General features: G+C 34.4%; 1 protein-coding gene across 1 annotated transcript; it reads left to right on the top strand.

The window, feature by feature from the left end:
• The first annotated feature begins 6,878 nt into the window (after positions 1-6,878).
• LOC113185060 (cytochrome c, testis-specific) lies at positions 6,879-16,119 on the top strand. Its single transcript, XM_026392018.1, has 2 exons — positions 6,879-7,047; positions 15,971-16,119. Exons 1-2 carry the CDS (start codon positions 6,879-6,881, stop codon positions 16,117-16,119), a joined length of 318 nt encoding a protein of 105 aa, XP_026247803.1.
• The last annotated feature ends 4,145 nt before the right edge of the window (positions 16,120-20,264 follow it).

The following is a 20,264-nucleotide window of genomic DNA, read 5'->3' as shown; positions in this document are numbered from 1 at the left end:
GAGTCCGCCGCTGGGCTTCCGGAAGACGGAGGACTCTAGCGTCAGGAGCTGTCCCGCCGCAGAGGGTGCTGGCTTCCGGGTGCAGCTTGCAGCGCCCCCTGGCGCCGCGGGGGTCCCTCACCAAGTCCAGTCCTTCAATCCTGCTAAACCCAGGTCCAAACATTAGTTTGTGTAATCCTTAGTTCCCTACAGCCAGAATAGTCTTGCCTGGTGCAGGGACTTTGCCAGCTCTTGCTTTACCCTACCCAAGAACCCAAGGATTCTTGGTTGTCATTGTTAAAGAAAAAATTATTCAGGACATTTCTTAAAGATGGCTGACTTTATTCAAGGGGGCCATCTGGTGATAGGTATAGGGACCTGTAATGGGGTCTTAGAGCCATGGTAGGGGGACACGGGTCGGGGGAGATACTGGTTTCAATTCTGACTTTAATAAGATAAAAGGGCATTTATAGCCAGAAGCAAGATTAGAATAGATAGAAAATTACTGAAGGTCAGGGATAAGAGGAATTCTAGCTTAACAGAATTTTTTGCTGAAGGCAGACCACAGTGATAAGATTTTATTAGGAGTTAGATACCAAAATTGGGGATTATCATTAAACTGCTTGTGAGGATGGCCTTAGCTTGAGTCTAAGCAACTTCATTTTAAAAACTCCAGTTTGAAACCTACAGTCTCACTAGGCACATCTAACAGAGCCCTCAATATAGCCCTCAGACAAGTTACTTCCCTTCACCCAGATAAACAGCCTCTGGCAGGCTGTCCTTACCTGATTAGAGGGGGAAAAAAAAGCTAGACGATCAGAGTGGAGACCACCAGACCAGATGTTTCTGACCCCAGGATAAATGATGTCATGGAGAAATCCTGTGGTAGCTGATAAGAATTGAAAGGGGGAGGTCAAAAGACCCCAAATTTAGTATAAATAATAGAGCTAACAAACAGGGATTCAGCCAGCCGAAACAAGGATTCACTTGCTCTGGAGAGCCTGATGAGGACCTGGACTGACATTCCCCTCTTGCCATAGTTTTCCTGATCCTCTGTGTGATCCTTACCGAACAGAGTCAAATCCAGAACCAACTGTGTCTGTTGATTTACTCGACTCCCACAAGCACAGAAAAGGTGCAGAACAGAAAAGGCGGCTGCTCATCTAGGAACTAGGAAAAAATGTAGAGAGCAAAGAAAGTAGGAAATGCCTACTGACTTCTAAACCTTCTTGTTAGTGGGTCTTGGAAGAGAGGTCAGCAGAAATAAGGCCTGGATTTAGCAGTAGTATCAGAATGAAGTGAAAGGCATATACCTGAAAGTGGACTAGGGTACGAAGACCTGTGCTTCTATGAAGTCAAACAGATAAACATTTATTGTGCAACAATTATGTGCTAGGATCTGTGCTAGGAGCTATATATACAACCGGGAACAGAAATAGTTTTGCCACTAAATTGCATAAGCTTAGACAAGTTACTTAGTATTTCCAGCTAGATTACTTCAACTGTAAAGTAGAAATAATGTTTCTTACTAACTGGGATAGTTGTCAAATTCATTCCTTTAACTATGGTGCCCTCTCTTACCTCCTTGATAGTATGTAGTTGTTTGATGGTAACAAAGAGTCAGGAATTCGAATTGTTATCCTGGATTATATACTAAAAAGATTTTCATTCTTTTCCTTGTTTTACATTTCATAACTGTACAATGAACGCTCTGTTTACAGTAGAGCTTGACAAGTTTAGGAAATAACTTAACTTTTCACTTCTCTTTATCTTACCCAGATCAATCAAGGTGAATGAAAATAACATAATGTAATAATTTTATTGATGTGAAGTAGTGTAAAGATTCTGAGCAATACTAGTTGCACACAAGTGCCATCTAGTGGAAAATTTATAATTTTCTTAAACTGCACTATCAGCAATCAAGAATTTTAGCCCAATATTCAGAGCAGCTAATTTTTTAAAGAAAAATACTGGAATGTCCTAGGAAAGAAAAATTTCTTTTCTACTCAATCTTATGAAATACCACATGTACAAGGGGGGGGGGAGAAAATTACTTATAAATTATAAAAATGTAATAAACATATTTTCTTTATATGACTTATTTATGTTAAACAGATTTATCCAGATATAATTCCCATTTCAAGTGCTCTATCAGTATGTTCACAAAGTTGTGCAAGCATCAGGATCCATTTTAGAGTATTTCATCCCTCAATGACAGAAGTCATATTTTAAACCACATAATATCTTTGAACATGAATTACATGTAACTAAAACACTGATAGTGTCTGAGGTTCAAAAGAATGATTATTAACCTTATTTTAGAGAAAAGACATGCTGGGCATTTGCAGATTAAATTTTTTCAAGGCTTTAACATATAGACTATAATGCACAAGTATTAATATAATAAACACTTATATTGACTTCATATAAAATTAAGACGTCCTTTGACGTTTTTCTCTCCCACATCTTATGAATCAATCCACTCCTCCCCCACCCCCTTTTTTAAAATGAGAGGTAAGGGGCTGAGAATGTTGTTCAGTGGTGGAGGGCTTGCCTGGCATTCATGAAGTCCTGGGTTCAATCTCTAGCATGGAAAAAAGAATAATGTGGGAGAGACGATATTGTGACCAATTTCTGAAACTCAAAGATAAAATAGTAAGTTTTTATTTTTGTTTCCCAAATCTCTCAAACTATGATGTAAATGCAATGAGGCTTACTTGGTTGGGATATGAATCTTCAGATATTATATTTAACCAAAAACGTTTTACTGTACCTGCAAATTTTCTATAGACTTAACTACTGGTAATTATTGGTAACAAATTCATAAATTTCAGATTGTTATATGTGAAAATAGGTCAGAATGTCCATTTGTCCCATCTGTATACTATCTACTAGTGATTAATGTATGCAAGCACTTAGCTTGGCTGTGATAGGCACTCAAGAAATGGTAGTCTCCTTGGGTTTGCATGCCTTTGAACTTGAGAATAATATTTAAACCCTGATTTTTCCCCACAAACCTGGTTCTTTTGGTTGATGACATAGCTTTTAAATGTGTTGATAACACGACAGAACTCATAGGTACCACATAGTTTCATTCAACCATCTGTAATTGTGGCTATTTAAATTAAAATTACTTGAACTTAATTATCAATTAAATCATGACAATTAAAATCATTCAGTTCCTCAGTATAAAATATTACCCATATTAAAGTCCACACAGAATATCTCCATCACAGCAGAAAGGTCATTTGGACAGCAGTGCTCTAGAGAACAAGAATATTGAATAAAAATCCTATTTCCCTAATTCATAAAAATATTCACTATCAATCACATTTCCAAATACCTTGATAGTTAAACAATTTTAGAAAATTATTTCAATATTTCTATTTCCTAGTTACAGTGTTCTACTCAAGTAGTAATATAAACTTAAGTTTCCCTACTTATGTTTTTTTAAACACAACTTTGTCTTTTTCACCTCTCTGCCTTTAATTGCCTTTTCCTTTTGACTCTCTCAGTCGGCTTCCCTCTATATCTTCTTTCTTTACTTTTTCAGGACCTTTTTTTTTTTTCTGTTTATATTTCTACTTGGTTCCCCATTTTTGGCAGTTACCACATTGCAAGCTTGCTATCAATTGCTGTATTATTGTATAGTCTGTTTGTAATGATGTAAATGTACTGTATTTTACATCTTGCTCCATCTAGATTGTAGCTCATGGAAAACTGGGGCTGAGGTGTTCAGTGTTTATATTTCCAAGTTGCCTGGCACTGTGACTTGCCTATAATAACACTCATTTTCTTTTGTTGACTTTGATTTGATTGCCGTCGCCAAATGCTCTCAGACCATTAATAAAGCACGAAGTTTCTATGTCAGGCAAGACCTTGTACACATTGTGCATACACAAAAAATAAATTCTCTGGTTGAGTAACGGTTGAACACACAAAAAAAGACAAGCTTTGGGGGCCTTATGCTTGAAAGGCATTCACGTTGTCACAATAAGACTCAAGGGGGCTGCCGCATGGCGGGTGCAAGGCTTTAACCTCTGCGAGAGTTGGGATCCCGCGGGATCAGACGGGGGCCAATCAGCTGCGAGGATGGAGCCTGCCATTAGTCCTTGAGTCCACGACCCTCAGAGCGCACGTCTGACGTGGGCTGCGGAGAAGGGACTCAAAGCATGCCTGCCCAGCCCCCAATATCCAAAGTGGGGAGTGGGCCCCCGCAGGGCAGCGGCCCAAAGGAGGCAGAGAGCAAAGCCCCTGGCTCCGTGGTGGGTGCGGGCTGGCTGGGCAGACGTATGGTTGGCAGAGGGCAGCCTGAGGTGGAAGTGGTGACATGGGGAGGGAGTTTGGAAAGCCCGACTCGTGTTGCAGCTCAGGGGTTCATTCACAGCCACAGAGAAGGGGTAAAGGACAGCTTTGGGGATTCATGGATGTGAGGTGATTTACTCAGGGTTCCATTGTTATTACTGCCTTCCACTTCAGTCCACTACAACATGGATCCCACATCCTCCCAAAAATATTCTAGTGAGCTTCCCCTCCTGCTTTCATCACTTCAACTATGTGTGGGCTTTGTAAGTTTTAAAAGTTTTATTGGTACCTTGATGGTTCTGACCCCCTCTGCGTTCCTCTTTTTACACAAAGTGAGACTTGACAATGGTCTGTACGCTTATTAAGAACGGCTTCACTTACTTCTCTTTGTTTTCTCACTTGGGAAAAAATTTAAAAATCTGCAATTGTATTCAAAGAAGGATCTCTTGATCACTTTTAAAACAGATTTTTTTAACTGCTTACAAATTTGTGACCCTAAATATGCCCCTTAATCTTTGTGTACCTCATCTTCCTCACATGCGAAAGTAGAGATGTGAATAGCAACTATCTCATAGGTCTTTTGTGAAGATTAAATGACTTGAAAATATGTAAAAGGCTAAGAATATACCTGAAATATAGTAAGCACATACCATGTTTGCTACTTTTATCATCTAGTTAGTATTGGAATACTTTATTGTTGGATGAACGATCAGGCTCATATTAGAGGTCACATCTTTGCCTATTTTAGTGAGATATTGCTTCTTTAATGCTAAATACTGGTAGAGTGTCACATAACTATAGGACAAAATGGTTTCCTTTGATATTCTGACCCATCTTACTGTTGATGAATGTATTGATTTTATTGCACTTGGAAAAGGGTCATAGGCATTTGCACCAGCATTAATCTGTGATTAAAGGTGGCAGCCATAAAAATTTTAATTGTGACTCATACTGGTAGTTTGAATAGTGATAATAGAAAGTTTTTTATAAGTGACTTTCATGTGAAATTTATAGCTTATGAGTAAAGTTTTCAGAATTATTAGTAACATTTTAGTTGTTATAAACAATCAATCTGATCTTTCTACCTTTATAAAAGGTGATATCTAGGTAATATTTTATTTTTATGTGATATAGATTTTATGGTTATAGTGAATGTATTTTACTAAAAGGTCATACATTTGCTTTTCTGGTTGAAAATTCCCTTTTATGGCTTCTGTTCAAAGGCTCACTGAATCCTGAAACTATTAAGATAATTAATAAAACTGTTACATGTAGAAATTGAATGCAATATACTGAGTGATGTTTGGAATCTTAAAGTTAGCTTCTTTCTTAGATAAAATAAGTTGTCTTACCCTGCTTTCTATCAGACCTAAAACATTGATTTCTAGTTTTTGGATGCTGCCCCCTAAAAATCAACTGTCTTTTCTTTAGGTGCATTATTGACACTTTTATCAGCTTGCACATAGATTGAAATAAATTAGATATTCATTTTGTAGTTTATTGTACACTAACCTTTCTCTGAGTAATAGTTAGCTTTAAGCAATACTGTATTCTTCAATATTGGCAGATTAATGCAAACATTATTTCTTAATAGGGAGGTATGGATAAATACATGCTTAGGATTGTACTCTCAAAGAATTAGGTACTTTCATGATTTTGATAATAGTAATTTGTTATGTTCAAATCCATCCCAGTCCCTGCCTCTAGTGTATTTATTCTTCACTGAGCATGAAAACAAAACCCATATAGAGCATTCACTACCATTTTAAAGTATAATTTTGATAGGTTGAAAATATTTTCTTTTTTATGTCATTTTAGATGGAGGAGACAGTTATCTAACTGAATTTTTGGTAGTCTTCATCAAAATGTCTTTGTACAAAATCTCTTGTATATATCTATTACTATACAAAGATCTTATCTACTTTAAAAACATTTATTTTCTACATTAATATTAAATTGTATTAGTGCTGACTGAAGTCAATAATGTTATTTCTGATTGCTTTCTAGTAGTGCTTGATCTAGTCTGATGGACTGATTTACAATAAGAGTGTAAAGTAAATGGGAATCTATTTTACATATAGCTTTCTGTGGCCTCATTCTTTTCTGTATGATTTTTAATTTTATAGTTCTATTATTATAGACATATAGTAATGCATAATAAATTTCATACTTAAGCACTTCTCCAATTTATTCTATCCTTATTTCTTAACTAAGGAAATGCAAAATTAGACCTATATGCTTCAAATAATTTTTCATGTTTTTAGAGGTGAAAAGGAAAGAAATACAGAGGACTTGTATAAACTGGTATAATTGTTTGAATACTGAAGTAAAGTTAGGTTTATTCTAATAGCAATTTGTGAAGTAGCTATGACTGGAAATTTAAAATAAATGAGATGATTAAGTTTTTAGTAAGTTATTTGCTATATCCTCTTTTGAGCACTCATACATTAAAACAAACATGCTATAAATAACATGTTATGTTTAATATCATTAGCATTCACTGCAGCCAAAGTGATGAAATAACTTTGGGTTTCTAGCTTTGCAAATCTGATATTTTCTTTGGTCTGTGGTTTAAGGTTTCCTTGCCAAACAAAATGGGAGATGCTGAAGCAGGCAAGAAGATCTTTACTCAGAAATGCGCTCAGTGCCACACAGTGGAAAAAGGTGGAAAACACATGACAGGTCCAAATCTCTGGGGTCTCTTTGGCCGAAAAACAGGACAAGCACCAGGATTTTTGTATACTGATGCAAACAAAGACAAAGGTAACAATCATCAGTGATGGAAGAACTGAGATATTTTGTCACAGAAAGAAAAGCAAATGATTTGGCTCATAAAAAAGGGCCTTATTTGCGTTATTGAAAATGGACCCTTGTGCTTATAATACTGATACATTGATTTATATCATAAGACCTGATTTTGGATAACTGATTATCCTTATGATAAGAAGAACTAGCAGTTTTGTATGGCATAGGTTTTTGCCTGTACAAAGTATTTTATTTTGTGCAATATGTTTATCTTGAAAAAAGTGTAAGCTAGATTTAAAAGAACTCAAATCATATTTTAGTGGTAGAATGGTAGTAGTGATTCTATCTATAATAATGATTCTTAGCAAAGTGGGGCGGGGAATATTATGCAGTTGGAAAAGTATATTCAACAATTTCTTTGTTGGTAGAAAGAGGGTCGAAAGTAAATGAGAAAGCATTTGAGAACTGAGATTAGAAATTGTTAGAAAGATTATAGTATCTTTTAAAAGCAATTTGTTACACCTGGATAAACATGTGAGACAGATAGACCTCTCTCTCTCTCTCTCTCTCTCTCTCCATATATGTATATATGGATATATATATATCTCACACACACAGGCACTCATACATTAATACAAACATGCTATATTATTTGTCCTAAAAGTAACACATAATCTTCGTTGATCCAAGAATATTTTAGTACTTTTAAAATATCAACATAGTTATTATTAACACAATATTATTATATTCAGATGTGCAAAAATTCTGGTTAACTAATATTGTATAATAAAGAATTTGGTTTGGGTCCTGAGTTCCTTTCCAAGAATATGTAAAACCTTGGAATTTCCTAAGTGTTAGGAATGTCTTTGTTATCATTGTTGGCCCCTGAGACCAAGACCCAAGATATGCTGAGATAATATGATGAGTTCATAAATCATTTCAGAATGGAGGTGACTATGCTAGAAAGATCAACTATGTGATTGGAGAATTGGGGCATTGAGCTAGGTTATTAGTCTAATCTCTGGGGAAAGACTGAGGATTGGAGATTGAGTTTAGTCATGTGGCTGATAAGTGATCAATCATGCCAATGTAATGGAATCTCATTAAAAACTTTGGGCACTTATAACTGGAAGCTCCTATTGAGTTTCCTAATTGGTGAACCCATCTGGGAGGGTGATAAGTCCTGATTCCACAGGAATATGATCCAGAAACTACATTTGAACCTTCCCAATCTTTGCCCTATGAGTTTCTTAATCTAGCTGGTCCTAATTTGTATCATTCATAATAAAACTGTAAATGTAAGTACAGTGCTTTCCTGAGTTCTGTGAGCTGGTCTAGAAAATTACTGGACTTTGGGAGGTGGTGGGAATTCCTGGATTGGTAGTCAATTGGTGAGAAGTGTGGGTGGCCCATTATTTACAACTAGTGTCTATGGTGAGGGTATTCTTATTGGGTACTGTAGAGTCTATGCTGATTCTGAGCAATTAGCATCAGAATTGCATTGCAGTTATTGAAATAGGATTTTCAGTTGATAGATTACTGGATAAATCATTTTTAAATTTACATTTATTACTTGCCATTATAATAGTTCTTAAATATTTAAAGTAATATTTTGCAGTAGTATCATTTTAATATTATTATTCTGTTACAATAGCAAACTTTTGAATTCCTAATTTGTAAACTAGTTATAAACTAATATTTATTCCTGTAGCTACCAAAATTTTAAGGCATTTATTACTTATTAGCATTGATTTGAAATTGTATCAAAATTTACTTTAAATGCATCTTTTATTATAGATTGTTGTCAAAGGTTGAAAGCTATATAAAAGGCTTGGTTTTAACATTATCTAAGAATTAGAAATAAAATATCTCTAACTTTATTCAAGTAATTATTTTTATTTTTACTTATTTGAGAATATGTTATTATTTATTAGTTCCATTGATAAAATAAGGATAATATAAGCAGCTTGCTATGTTAATTGAACTAGGATTTTAAATTAGATTATTTAAAAAAAATGAGGACTAAGAAGAATCAGGAAGTCAATAGTCATGTTAATATAAATTATGGCTACTATCAACCATATTTTATTTTCTGTGTATAATCTTTTAAAAATTTTGTTCTAATTAGTTATACATTACAGAAGAATGAATTTCGATTCATTGTACACAGATGGAGCACAACTTTTTATTTCTCTTGTTTTATATGATGTAGAGTCACACCATTCATGGAATCATCTGTATATAATTTTTTTGTAAATAATTTCACTTTTTTTAGGAAGATGTGGAAATTCTTATATTTTAAAGAAGACCCTTTGTCTCATGATTTGTGTGGAGTACAGTTTTACAAAATTCATGATAATAACAATAATCTTATATTGTGTGTTTTAAAGTTTTTGGTAAAATATGCGTAATATAAAATTTATCATTTTAATCATCTTTAAGTGTATGACTTTGTGTTTTAAGTATATTCATATTGTTTTGTTGTCATTACCACCATTTATCTCCAGAACTTTTTCATTTTCTCAAACTGAAATTCTTTTCCCATTAAGTAATCTCTGGCAATTACCATTCTACTTTCTGTCTTTGCCAATTTGACTATTTAATGAAATAATATCAGGAAAATTTCCAAACATGAATAATGAATTGGAAAATCAAATATAAGAGGCTATTAGGACATCAAATATATAAAATCTCAATAGATTCACACCAAGGCACATTATAATGAAAATGCCTAGCATACAGAATAAGGAGAAAATTTTAAAAGCCACAAGAGAAAAGAATCAGATTATATTTAGGGAGAAACCATTTAGGATATCTTCATATTTTTCAACCCAGACCCTGAAAGCTAGAAGATCCTGGAACAGCATGTACCAGCCTCTGAAAAAAAATGGATGCCAACCAAGAATCTTATATTCAGCAAAATTATGCTTTAGATTTGATGATGAAATAAAAACCTTCCATGATAAACAAAAGTTAAAAGAATTTACAATTAGAAAGCCTTCACTACAGAACATCCTCAGCAAAATATTCCATGAGGAGGAAACAGAAAACAACAAACAATGAAAATCAGCAAAAGGAGGTATTACACTAAAGGAAATACTACTAATCAAAGGAGAAACCAAGTCAAGTTAAATACCAAAAATAAACAAATATGACTGGGAATACAAATCATGTCTCAACAATAACCCTGAATGTCATTGGCCTAAACCCACCAATCAAAAGACATAGATTGGCAGATTGGATTTTAAAGAAGAAACAACAGTATGCTGCCTTCAAGAGACTCATCTCATAGGAAAAGACATCCATAGACTGAATGTGAAAGGTTGGGAAAAAATATACCTCTCATATGGACTGTGGAGACAAGCAAGGGTCTCCATCTTCATATCAAATAAAGTAGACCTCAAGCCAAAGTTAATCAAAAGGGATAAAGAAAGACAATTCATACTGCTTAAGGGAACCATACATCAGTAAGACATAACAATTATAAATATAGATGCCCCAAACAATGGACCATTTACGTTCATAAAACAAACTCTTATCAAGTTCAAAAGTCAAATAGACCACAACACAATAATTTTGTGTGACTTTAATGCACCTCTTTCACCACTGGATAGATCTTCCAAACAAGCTAAACAAAGAAACTATAGAACTCAATAATCAGTAACTTAGACTTAACTGATATATATAGAGTATTTCATCCATCAGTGAGTGAATACAGTTTCTTCTCAGCAACACATGGATCTTTTCCTAAAATAGACAATATTTTATGCCACAAAGCAACTCTTAGCAAATAAAAGAAAATAGAGATATTCTATCAGATCATAATGGAACAAAACTGGAAATCAATGATAAAATAAAAAATAGAAGCTACTCCAACACCTGGAGACTAAATACTATGCTATTGGATGAACAATGGGTTGCAAAAGATATCCAAGAAGAGCTTAAAAAATTCTTAGAGGTAAACAAGAACCCTGATAAAACATATTGAAATCTCTGTGATACTATGAAGGCAGTACTAAGAGGAAAGTTCATTGCATGGAGTTCACTCCTTAAAAGAAGAAAAATTCAACAAATAAATGACCTAATACTATATCTCAAAGCCCTAGAAAAATAAGAACAAATCAACACCAAAAGCAGTAGAAGACAGGAAGTAATTAAAGTCAGAGCTGAAATCAATGAAATTGAAATAAAACCAATTGAAAAAATTGACAAAACAAAAAGTTGGTCCTTTGAAAAAATTAATAAAATTGATAACCCTTAGCCATGCTAATGAAGAGAAGGAAAGAGACAACTCAAATTACTAATGTCTGTGATTAAAAAAGGAAATATTATGATGATACAGAAGATAATTAGAAATTATTTTGAAAATTTGTACTCCAATAAAATAGAATATATTGAAAGAATAGGCAAATTTCTAGAGTCATATGATTTGCCCAAATGAAATCAGGAATACACAAGTTAAACAGATCAATTTCAAGCAATGAAATAGAAGATGACATTAGAAGCTTACCAACCAAGAAAAAGCCCAGGACCAGATGGATACACAGCTGAGTTCTACAAGACCTTCAAACAAGAACTAATACCAATACTCCTCAAATTATTTCATGAAATAGAAAAAGTAGGAGCACTTTCAGATTCATTCTGTGAGCCAATATCACCCTGATTTCAAAACCAGACAAAGACACATCATAGAAAGAAAACTTCAGACCTATATCTCTAATGAACATAGATGCAAAAATTCTCAATAAAATCTGGCAAATTGAATACAAAAACATATCAAAAAGATAGTGTACCATGATCAAGTGGGGTTCATCCCAGGGATGCAAGGTTGTTTCAACATATGGAAATCAATAAATGTAATTCATCACATCAATAGACTTAAAGATAAGAATCATATGATCATCTCAATAGATGCAGAAAAAGCATTCTACAAAACACAGCACCTCTTCATATTCAAAACACTAAAAAAACTAAGGATAATAGGAACATATCTCAACATGGGAAAAGCTATCTATGCTAAGCCCCAGGCCAACATCATTCTAAATGGAGAAAAATTGAAAGCATTCCCTCTAAAAACTGGAACAAGACAGGTTTGCCCTCTTTCAACACTGCTATTTAACATAGTTCTTGAAACTCTAGCCAGAGCAATCAGATGAAAGAAATGAAAGGGACATGGATAGGAAAAGGACTCAAATTATTATTTGCTGACGATATGATTCTATACCTAGAAGACCCAAAAAATTCCACAAGAAAACTTCTAGAACTATAAAATGAATTTGGCAAAGTAGCAGGATATAAAATCAGCATCCATAAATCAAAGGCATTTTTGTACATCAGTGACAAATCCTCTGAAATAGAAACTAGGAAAACTTCCCCATTTACAATAGCCTCAAAAAATATATAAATAAAACAAAAAACCTTGGGAATCAATTTAAAAAAAGAGGTGAAAGACCTCTGAAATGAAAATTACAGAATGCTAGAACACTAAAGAAAGAAATTAAAGAAGACCTTAGAAGATGGAAAGATTATCTTGTTCTTGGTAGGCAGAATTAATATTGTTAAAATGATCATACTACCAAAAGCAGATTTAATGCAATTCCAATCAAAGTCTCAATGACATTCCTCATAGAAATAGAAAAAGCAGTCATGAAATTTATCCAGAAAAATAAGAGACCCAGAATAGCTAAAGAAATTCTTAGCAAGAAGAGTAAAGCAGGTGGTATCACTATACCAGACCTTAAACTATAATAGAGAACAATAGTAACAAAAACAGCATGGTATTGGCACTAAAATAGACTTGTAGACCAATGGTACAGAATAGAGGACACAGAAACAAAGCCACATAAATTCAGTTACCTCATATTAGCCAAAGGCACCAAAAACATATATTGGAGAAACATATATAGCCTCTTCAACAAATGGTGCTAAGAAAACTGGAAATCTATATGCAACAAAATGGAATTAAGCACCTATTTCTAACCATGCACAAAACTCAACTCAGAGTGGATCAAGGACCTAGGAATTAAACCAGAGACCCTACACCTAATAGAAGAAAAAGTAGGCCCAAATCTTCATCATGTCGCATTAGGTCCCAACTTCCTTAATAAGATTCCTGTAGCACAAGAAATAAAATCAAGAATCAATAAGTGGGGTGGATCCAAACTAAAAAGCTAAAGAAACAATTAGTGAGGTGAATAGAGAGCCTACATTTTGGGAGCAAATTTTTACCACAAGCACATCAGATAGAACACTGATCTCTAGGATATATAAAGAACTCAAAAGTCTTAACACCAAAAAAAAAATAAATAAATAAATAACCCAATCCATAAATGGACCAAGGACCTGAACAAACACTTCTCAGAAGATGATATACACTGAATGAAAATGTATGAAAAAATGTTCAACATCTCTAGCAATTAGAGAAATGTAAATCAAAACTACTCTAAGATTTTATTCCACTCCAGTCAGAATGGCAGCTATTAAGAATACAAACAACAGTAAGTGTTGGCGAGTATGTGGGGAAAAAGTACAACTCATACATTGCTGGTGGGACTACAAATTGGTGCAACCAATATGGAAAGCATTATGGAGAATCATTGGAAAACTTGGAATGGAATCACCATTTGACCCAGCTATCCCACTCCTTGGTTTATACACAAAGGACTTAAAAACAGCATACTACAGGGACATAGCCACATCAATGTTTAGAGCAGCACAATTCACAATAGCTAAATGGTGGAACCAACCTAGATGCCCTTCAGTAAATGAATGGATAAAGAAACTGTGGTATATATACACAATGGAATATTACTCAGCATTAAAAGAGAATAAAATCATGGCATTTGCAGGTAAATGGATGGAGTTGGAGAATATGATGCTAAGTGAAGTAAGGCAATCTCCTCCCCAAAAAATGCCAAATGTTTTCTCAGATATGAGGATGCTGATACATAGTGGGGATGGGTGGGGGAGCATGGGAGGAATGGAGGAACTTTAGGTAGGAGGGAGGATATAGGAGAGGACAGAGGGGTAGGAAAGATGGTGAAATGAGATGGACATCATTACCCCAAGTACATGTATGAAGACACGAGTGAGGTGACTCTACTTTGTGTACAATCAGAGACATGAAAAACTGTGTTCTATATGTGTACTATGAATTAAAATGCATTCTGCTGTCATATATAATGGATTAGAATAAATAAATTTTAAAAATAAATAAAATATGTAAATTTTAAACTATATGTTTTAATAATTGTATTTTATCCATTTTTTTAAAAAAATCATACTTGGGCTATCCCTTGTGTGAATCTTTGATCTTCTTTGTCTAAATGTCTTCTATATGTATCATTTTTCCTTTGATTTGAAAGCTAAGTGATCATTTTAAGTGCTTAATTATTTCCATTTTCTTTTTGTCAATATTTTCAAGCCCATTTGTGCCATCAGCAGCACCTGTTCAGTTAGCTGTCACTTTTATATCTTTCTATTTTATCATTTTTTGCTTGAGCATTTTGTAGTTCTGCATTGAGCCTTTAATTTATAAATTAAATTAAATTAGTAAATAGTACACATTAAATTAAAATGGTTTCTTTGAAACTGTGGGAATGCAGTTATGGTTTTCATCTGCTTAATGTCTATAATTTCTGATGTATATTTTTATTTTAACTTTTTAAATATTCATATCTGCTTTGTATTTATATGTGGTATGTGTTTGTGCATACATGTTATGTATAAGTACTTTCAACATTCTTACGCTGTTTCTTTTTTGATTATTATTCACCTTTTGATTAGAACAGATCTTCTTGGACTAATTGTCTGCAGAAGTATAGTAAGGGTGAAGATCTGAGTGTACCAGTTAGTTCTTCTTTCCCCACAGTTATATGTTAGAGATGTGTATATATATATATTTGAGTATTTGTAGGTATATTTTGGTGATGGTGTTATTTGGTCCTTTTTTTTTTTACCTGACAGAGGACTATGCAACTCCTGTAGTTTCTCTTTTATCCTATAAAATTGAAAACCTATCCTATAACATGTTGGGATCCTTCTTTCAAAGATGGCATGTCTCTGTTTTCTTTAATTCTGGCTCCCCTGACCTCCATGATGTCAAACTGAATTTAAGGAAACTTTTATGTCCAACTGATACACCCTATTCTTTCTGAACCAAAATAGGGTTATAACTTTGCCCTTTAGGATGTGTCACCTACTTTGAAGAACTCTTCTCTTCTTCACCCTAGATCATTAGTGACATTGTCTTCTTTCTTTGGTCCATGTTTCATATCCTTGGTGGTCTTCTAATTATATCAAGTTTGGGGTTATAGATGTTTCCTGAAAAGTTTTATCAAAAATAGAGTTAGCATTAGTGTTTCTCTTTATCTATGTTTTGACTGGTTTTAGAAGGGAAAAAGGCAACCTTCCTTGTCATCTTGATTCTGGATTTCTGAGTCAGATTTTGATGGGAATGTGGACAAAAGGAACTTGGTTTGATTGACTGATGAAAGAACATGAAAATATAAGTTAATAGTTATAAATTCTTCACTCCAAGCAGGCTTGTCATTTTAAGGGAAAATACTTTCTTCTCTTTGGATCATCATTTACTCATCGGCATAATAAAAGACTAGATTAAATGATCTTTAAGGTCTTCTCTAAAAGGATGTGGGATTATAGGAGGATGAGTTGCTACTTAGGCACAATGTGTGTGGGGTGATAGCTCATTGATTTATTTTGGATAATCCTAAATAACTTGTGACTATGGATTTCTATAGAGAAGGCAAAGAGTGGAGTCTAATTTTGTAATGTTTTTCTAAGTCAGAATCTGTACATATTCTTAGTTAAAAGTCTTCTGTCCAGTCAGAATATAAACTTTTATTCACATGTGTATCACATTAGAAAACAAGCCCTGCAAATGTAACTATACAAACTTAAAAACTTATTTTCAATTTTATAGGTGTTGTCTGGGGAGAAGACACTTTGATGGAATATTTGGAGAACCCAAAGAAATATATCCCTGGAACTAAAATGGTCTTTGCTGGTCTTAAAAAGAAGAGTGAGAGAGAAGATCTTATTCAGTATTTGAAACAGGCAACATCTTCCTGAAATACTATTGCAACTTAAAAAGTGTCAATTTAAATATTGTACATTTAAAGAAGTCATATTTGATCATTCTTGATCAGCCTATAATAAGTTTAATGTTTAAAAATAAAGGTTGTTGTTTTTGATTATGTGTAATTTGATCAGATGCCCTTATAAACCCAAACTTACTTTTGTCTGCTTAGTGATAGTCAGGAAGGAGGAGGAGAGGGAAGGAAACTGAAATCTACTGGGCTTCTGTAGTACCTGCATGTACAACATATTTTATAAGCCTAGCAACTGCTGCAGGTGATGGAGATAGCTTCCACATACTTATTTCTCTGTAATTTGAATGTAGATATAACAGACATTAGCTTTAATTTTCATTAAGCTGAGTTTGGTTATGTGTTTACCTTTTATTATAAACAATACTCAAAGTAACTTAAGGAAAAAAGTAGGGAAAAGAAAGTCAAATAGTTGATCTTACTTTAAGAGTACATTTAGAAAAAAAGAGAAGCAAATCATCAATCTGGATGAATAAAATTTGACCTGGAGGGAAGGAGAGAAGCATTTTAATAAACATGCCATCTAGGATGTAATATTTTTTAATTCATATTTTAATGATACCCTGCTAATCCTGAGCAGGATAAAACTGGATGGACTTCAGAGAGGGATAGAAGGGAGCCTTGTAAGAGAATGAGGGAGGAAAAAAAAACCCAAACCCTTTTCTATGTTTTTTTTTTTTAATTGTTGTTGTAGATGGACACAATACCTGTGTTTTGTTTATTTATTTTTATGTGGTGCTAAGGATCGAACCCAGTGCCTCACACATGTGAGGCAAGTGCTCTACTGCTGAGCCACAACCCCAGCTCCCCGAAACCCTCTTCTTAAGTGTGGAAGGAACCCCCTTCTTGCTATAAGAGTGAGACCTGGTGAGGCAGATCTACAGCAGGGCCTATATGGAAAGGAACAGAGCTCTGTGCACTGTGAGGCAGCCAGGAAATACTCTGTCACCCACATAGTGACAAAAGTAAACTGCTTTCATCCCAAAGAGGTGGGAAGATGATTGTTGGGGGGTCATTTTGGGTGCAGAGAAGACATCTGTTATCTCATTTATACTTTACAATAATCGTGTGAGGTTATACCTTCTGTAGTAAACCATAGACGAGTGTGATGCCAAAGCCAAAACTTGGGTTTTTCACTCCAGTGCCTGGTAACCTTTTACCATTATCATAGTATAATAATATATTAATTAGTCAATTTATAGTAGACACTACTACTGTGAAGTCATCCTAAACCGGAAGTTCTCAGAGGAGGGGAATATAGTTGAAAAGCACTACTTTCCAAAAGATTCCATTTAATATGCTTGGTGCTCAGATGTACTCTTAAAACTTCTGCCAAGTGGGAGAAAATATACTACTCTTGGAGCCCAGTGTCAGTATTGTGTAGAAAAGTGTCTCTGGGGGCCAAGAAAGGCTTCAGGCAAAGCTCTCCCTGGAGGAATTTTCTGATGAGAGCTGAGACATCTGCAGGGACTCCAAGAGTGTACTCAGAGCAGAGCTGGGTTTGCAAAGATGTAGAATTAGATGACATAACTCATATCCCAACTTACATGAGGCCTAAAAACTCTGTGGGAAAGAACTTGAACTTAATTCACATTCATAATTACAGTTCAGATTTATGCAACCTGACAGATGGACTTGGCATTCATTAATAAAAGCCACATTGCAGGAAGGAGTAAAAGAACCTGATGTTCAGAGTTCAAATATTTTTAGTTAGGGGAAGTAAAAAGAAGCTAGTATGAGGAAAGCTGAGATGATGAAAGGCAATTGGATGGAAATAGGAAAGTATTAATTGAATTTCCATTTAAAAAATTGCTTGGTTAGTGATAATGCATTGAATTAAATTTATATTTATTTTTAGTAGGAGTGAAATAGGTACCTCTGCTGGTAGCAGTGTTTCTTGTATTAGAAAAGTTGGAGGAAAAATTGCAAATGAATACAGTAATTAGATCAGTATTGTGATAGGATTTATTATTGAATGTGTTATCTCAGAGGCTTAAGTTTGTTTTAGGATCAATTCATATGAAGTAACTTCTAGATATTGTGGTGATTTTATTCTGTGCCAATTTAGTGATAGTAGAATTGCATTTCTCAGAATTCTCTTCTCTGCATGGTTCCAGTTAGGGCTGGTCATAAGACGAATTTATCTAAGATTTGGGAGACAGTAATCAAGCAGAAACTCTTATATTTGGAAGGTTAGTTCAGGGTCCCAAGTATAGCTCACACTTGTCAAAAATTTTTTGGTGCTGTTGTGTGTGTATGTGTGGCAGAGAGCAGGTGCTCCTCCAATTTTTGCCAGACCTTGTCTTTTAACTTCACTGAAGTTTTAACTCAGGGGTATGTGCTGTTTGGGGGTGGTAGATGGAGGAAGGGCCCAGCTTTATTGGGTTGTCCATATCATCTAGGTTTGAAATGATGAGAAACAGACAACACAGGTACTGGCTGTCAGGTTTGTCCTTGCTCTCCCTGTTTTGCATCTTTTCTTCCCAATTATCTGCCATATAGATGTATAACAACCTTAAACCCATCACTGGATGCAAAACCAATAACAAAGAGTCTACTTTGATCAAACTGAAGTCAGGTTTCTCTAAGCCCTTTTCTTGACCAGGCCCTCTATCCTTGGCCCACTTAGTTCAGTTTTAGCAAAAATCCTGCTAAATCCTCACTCTTGGTGCCTGATCACCTTGACCTGCATTCAGCAAGAATCTTATCAGAATGTTTTATCCAGCATTGCCATACCCCAATGTTTCCTCATAGTATTTTTTCATTCACTCATATGATGCTTCTTGACTATAAATCCCCACTTGTATTTTTGTATTTATAGTTGAACTTTATCTTTTTCCCCTTCAAAAAATCCTGTTTGTAGTAGTCCCTTCTTCAATAAGATCTTCCTTGCTATCTTTAACAAGTGTCAGAATAACTTTCTTTTTTTAAAAATATTTTTATTAGTTGTTGATGGACCTTTATTTTATTTATTTATATGTGGTACTGAGACTCCAACCCAGTGCCTCACACATACTAGGTAAGCACTCTGCCACTGAGCCACAACTCCAGCCCCCAGAATAACTTTCTTTAACATCAAAAATCTTCTGTAGTCTTCTTCACCAGCTTTCCTTTGTGGTCATAGTGACTTCTCTGATCCATTAGCCATCCCCTTCTGAATCATTTTCTTCCCAGCCTTCCTTCAACTATAAGATATAATCCCTATAATAAGTTCCTGTTCATGTCACCCAGAGTGGTCCTGCTTCCCTGGTCAAACTCTGATACAGGAACCATATCTATACAACAACACCTATTTTGTGAATTATAAAAACCTGTGAGACAGTTACACTCTAAATGCTTTTCAACCTAAATTAGGTATGTCCTTATAGAGTAGAGGAAACAATAAGTTTACTAAGATCTAAAATCATCAAGTTATTAAAGTGTGCCAATATCTCCTAAACTTGAATGCAATATTGAGTAGGAAAACGATTCATGTTAATAAGAGTACAGATTTCTTTGATGATGAAATCTAAAAATATAAGTACCTTGGTTTTGTAACATCATTAACAGGAACAAGAAGACAACATTTCCAGTGACGAGGAAATGTTATGCTGTCATATCAACAAAAATATATTTTAAAGTATTGCAAACTGTTGGACAATTATAGAAAAATGTTTATTATTTTTAGTTTTGGCAATTCTAATATACATCTTGGCAAGGATCTGGAAGAATAAAATGTTTTAATTAATTAAAGTCAGAATATGAGATTAATTAACTTCTCAATTGTTTGTATGTTATGGAAGGAACAGAGAGAATTCTTCAGAAAGCAGTAGAACATTGTTAGAACTGCATTCTTTTTTAGATTTTTACACTAGCAAGTGAAGTACTTCCCAGATATAAAGCTCTAGACAGTAGTTCTTGTAGGAAACAACATACCATTTATTTTTTAAGAAGAGTAGCTTTTGGAATTGAACCCTTGTGTCCTACAAGATGTATATAATACAGCATAGTTTGGAGAGTGTGTTTTTCCTTATCCTCCCTCATCATCACCTAAAATATTAACATAGATAGGGATTTAGAATCAAGTTGTTATCTCTGCATTTTTCACTTGGTGATCATTATCATCCA

Source organism: Urocitellus parryii, chromosome 1 (genome assembly GCF_045843805.1).
Source record: "Urocitellus parryii isolate mUroPar1 chromosome 1, mUroPar1.hap1, whole genome shotgun sequence".
NCBI classification, from domain to species: domain Eukaryota; kingdom Metazoa; phylum Chordata; class Mammalia; order Rodentia; family Sciuridae; genus Urocitellus; species Urocitellus parryii.
This window is presented reverse-complemented; position numbering and strand designations above follow the sequence as displayed.

Bases quoted from the DNA above. Each gene is read 5' to 3' on its own strand.
- LOC113185060 (XM_026392018.1), top strand. From the start codon at position 6,879: ATGGGAGATGCTGAAGCAGGCAAGAAGATCTTTACTCAGAAATGCGCT. The intron at 7,048-15,970 runs GTAACAATCATC...TCAATTTTATAG, and splicing joins TGATGCAAACAAAGACAAAG to GTGTTGTCTGGGGAGAAGAC.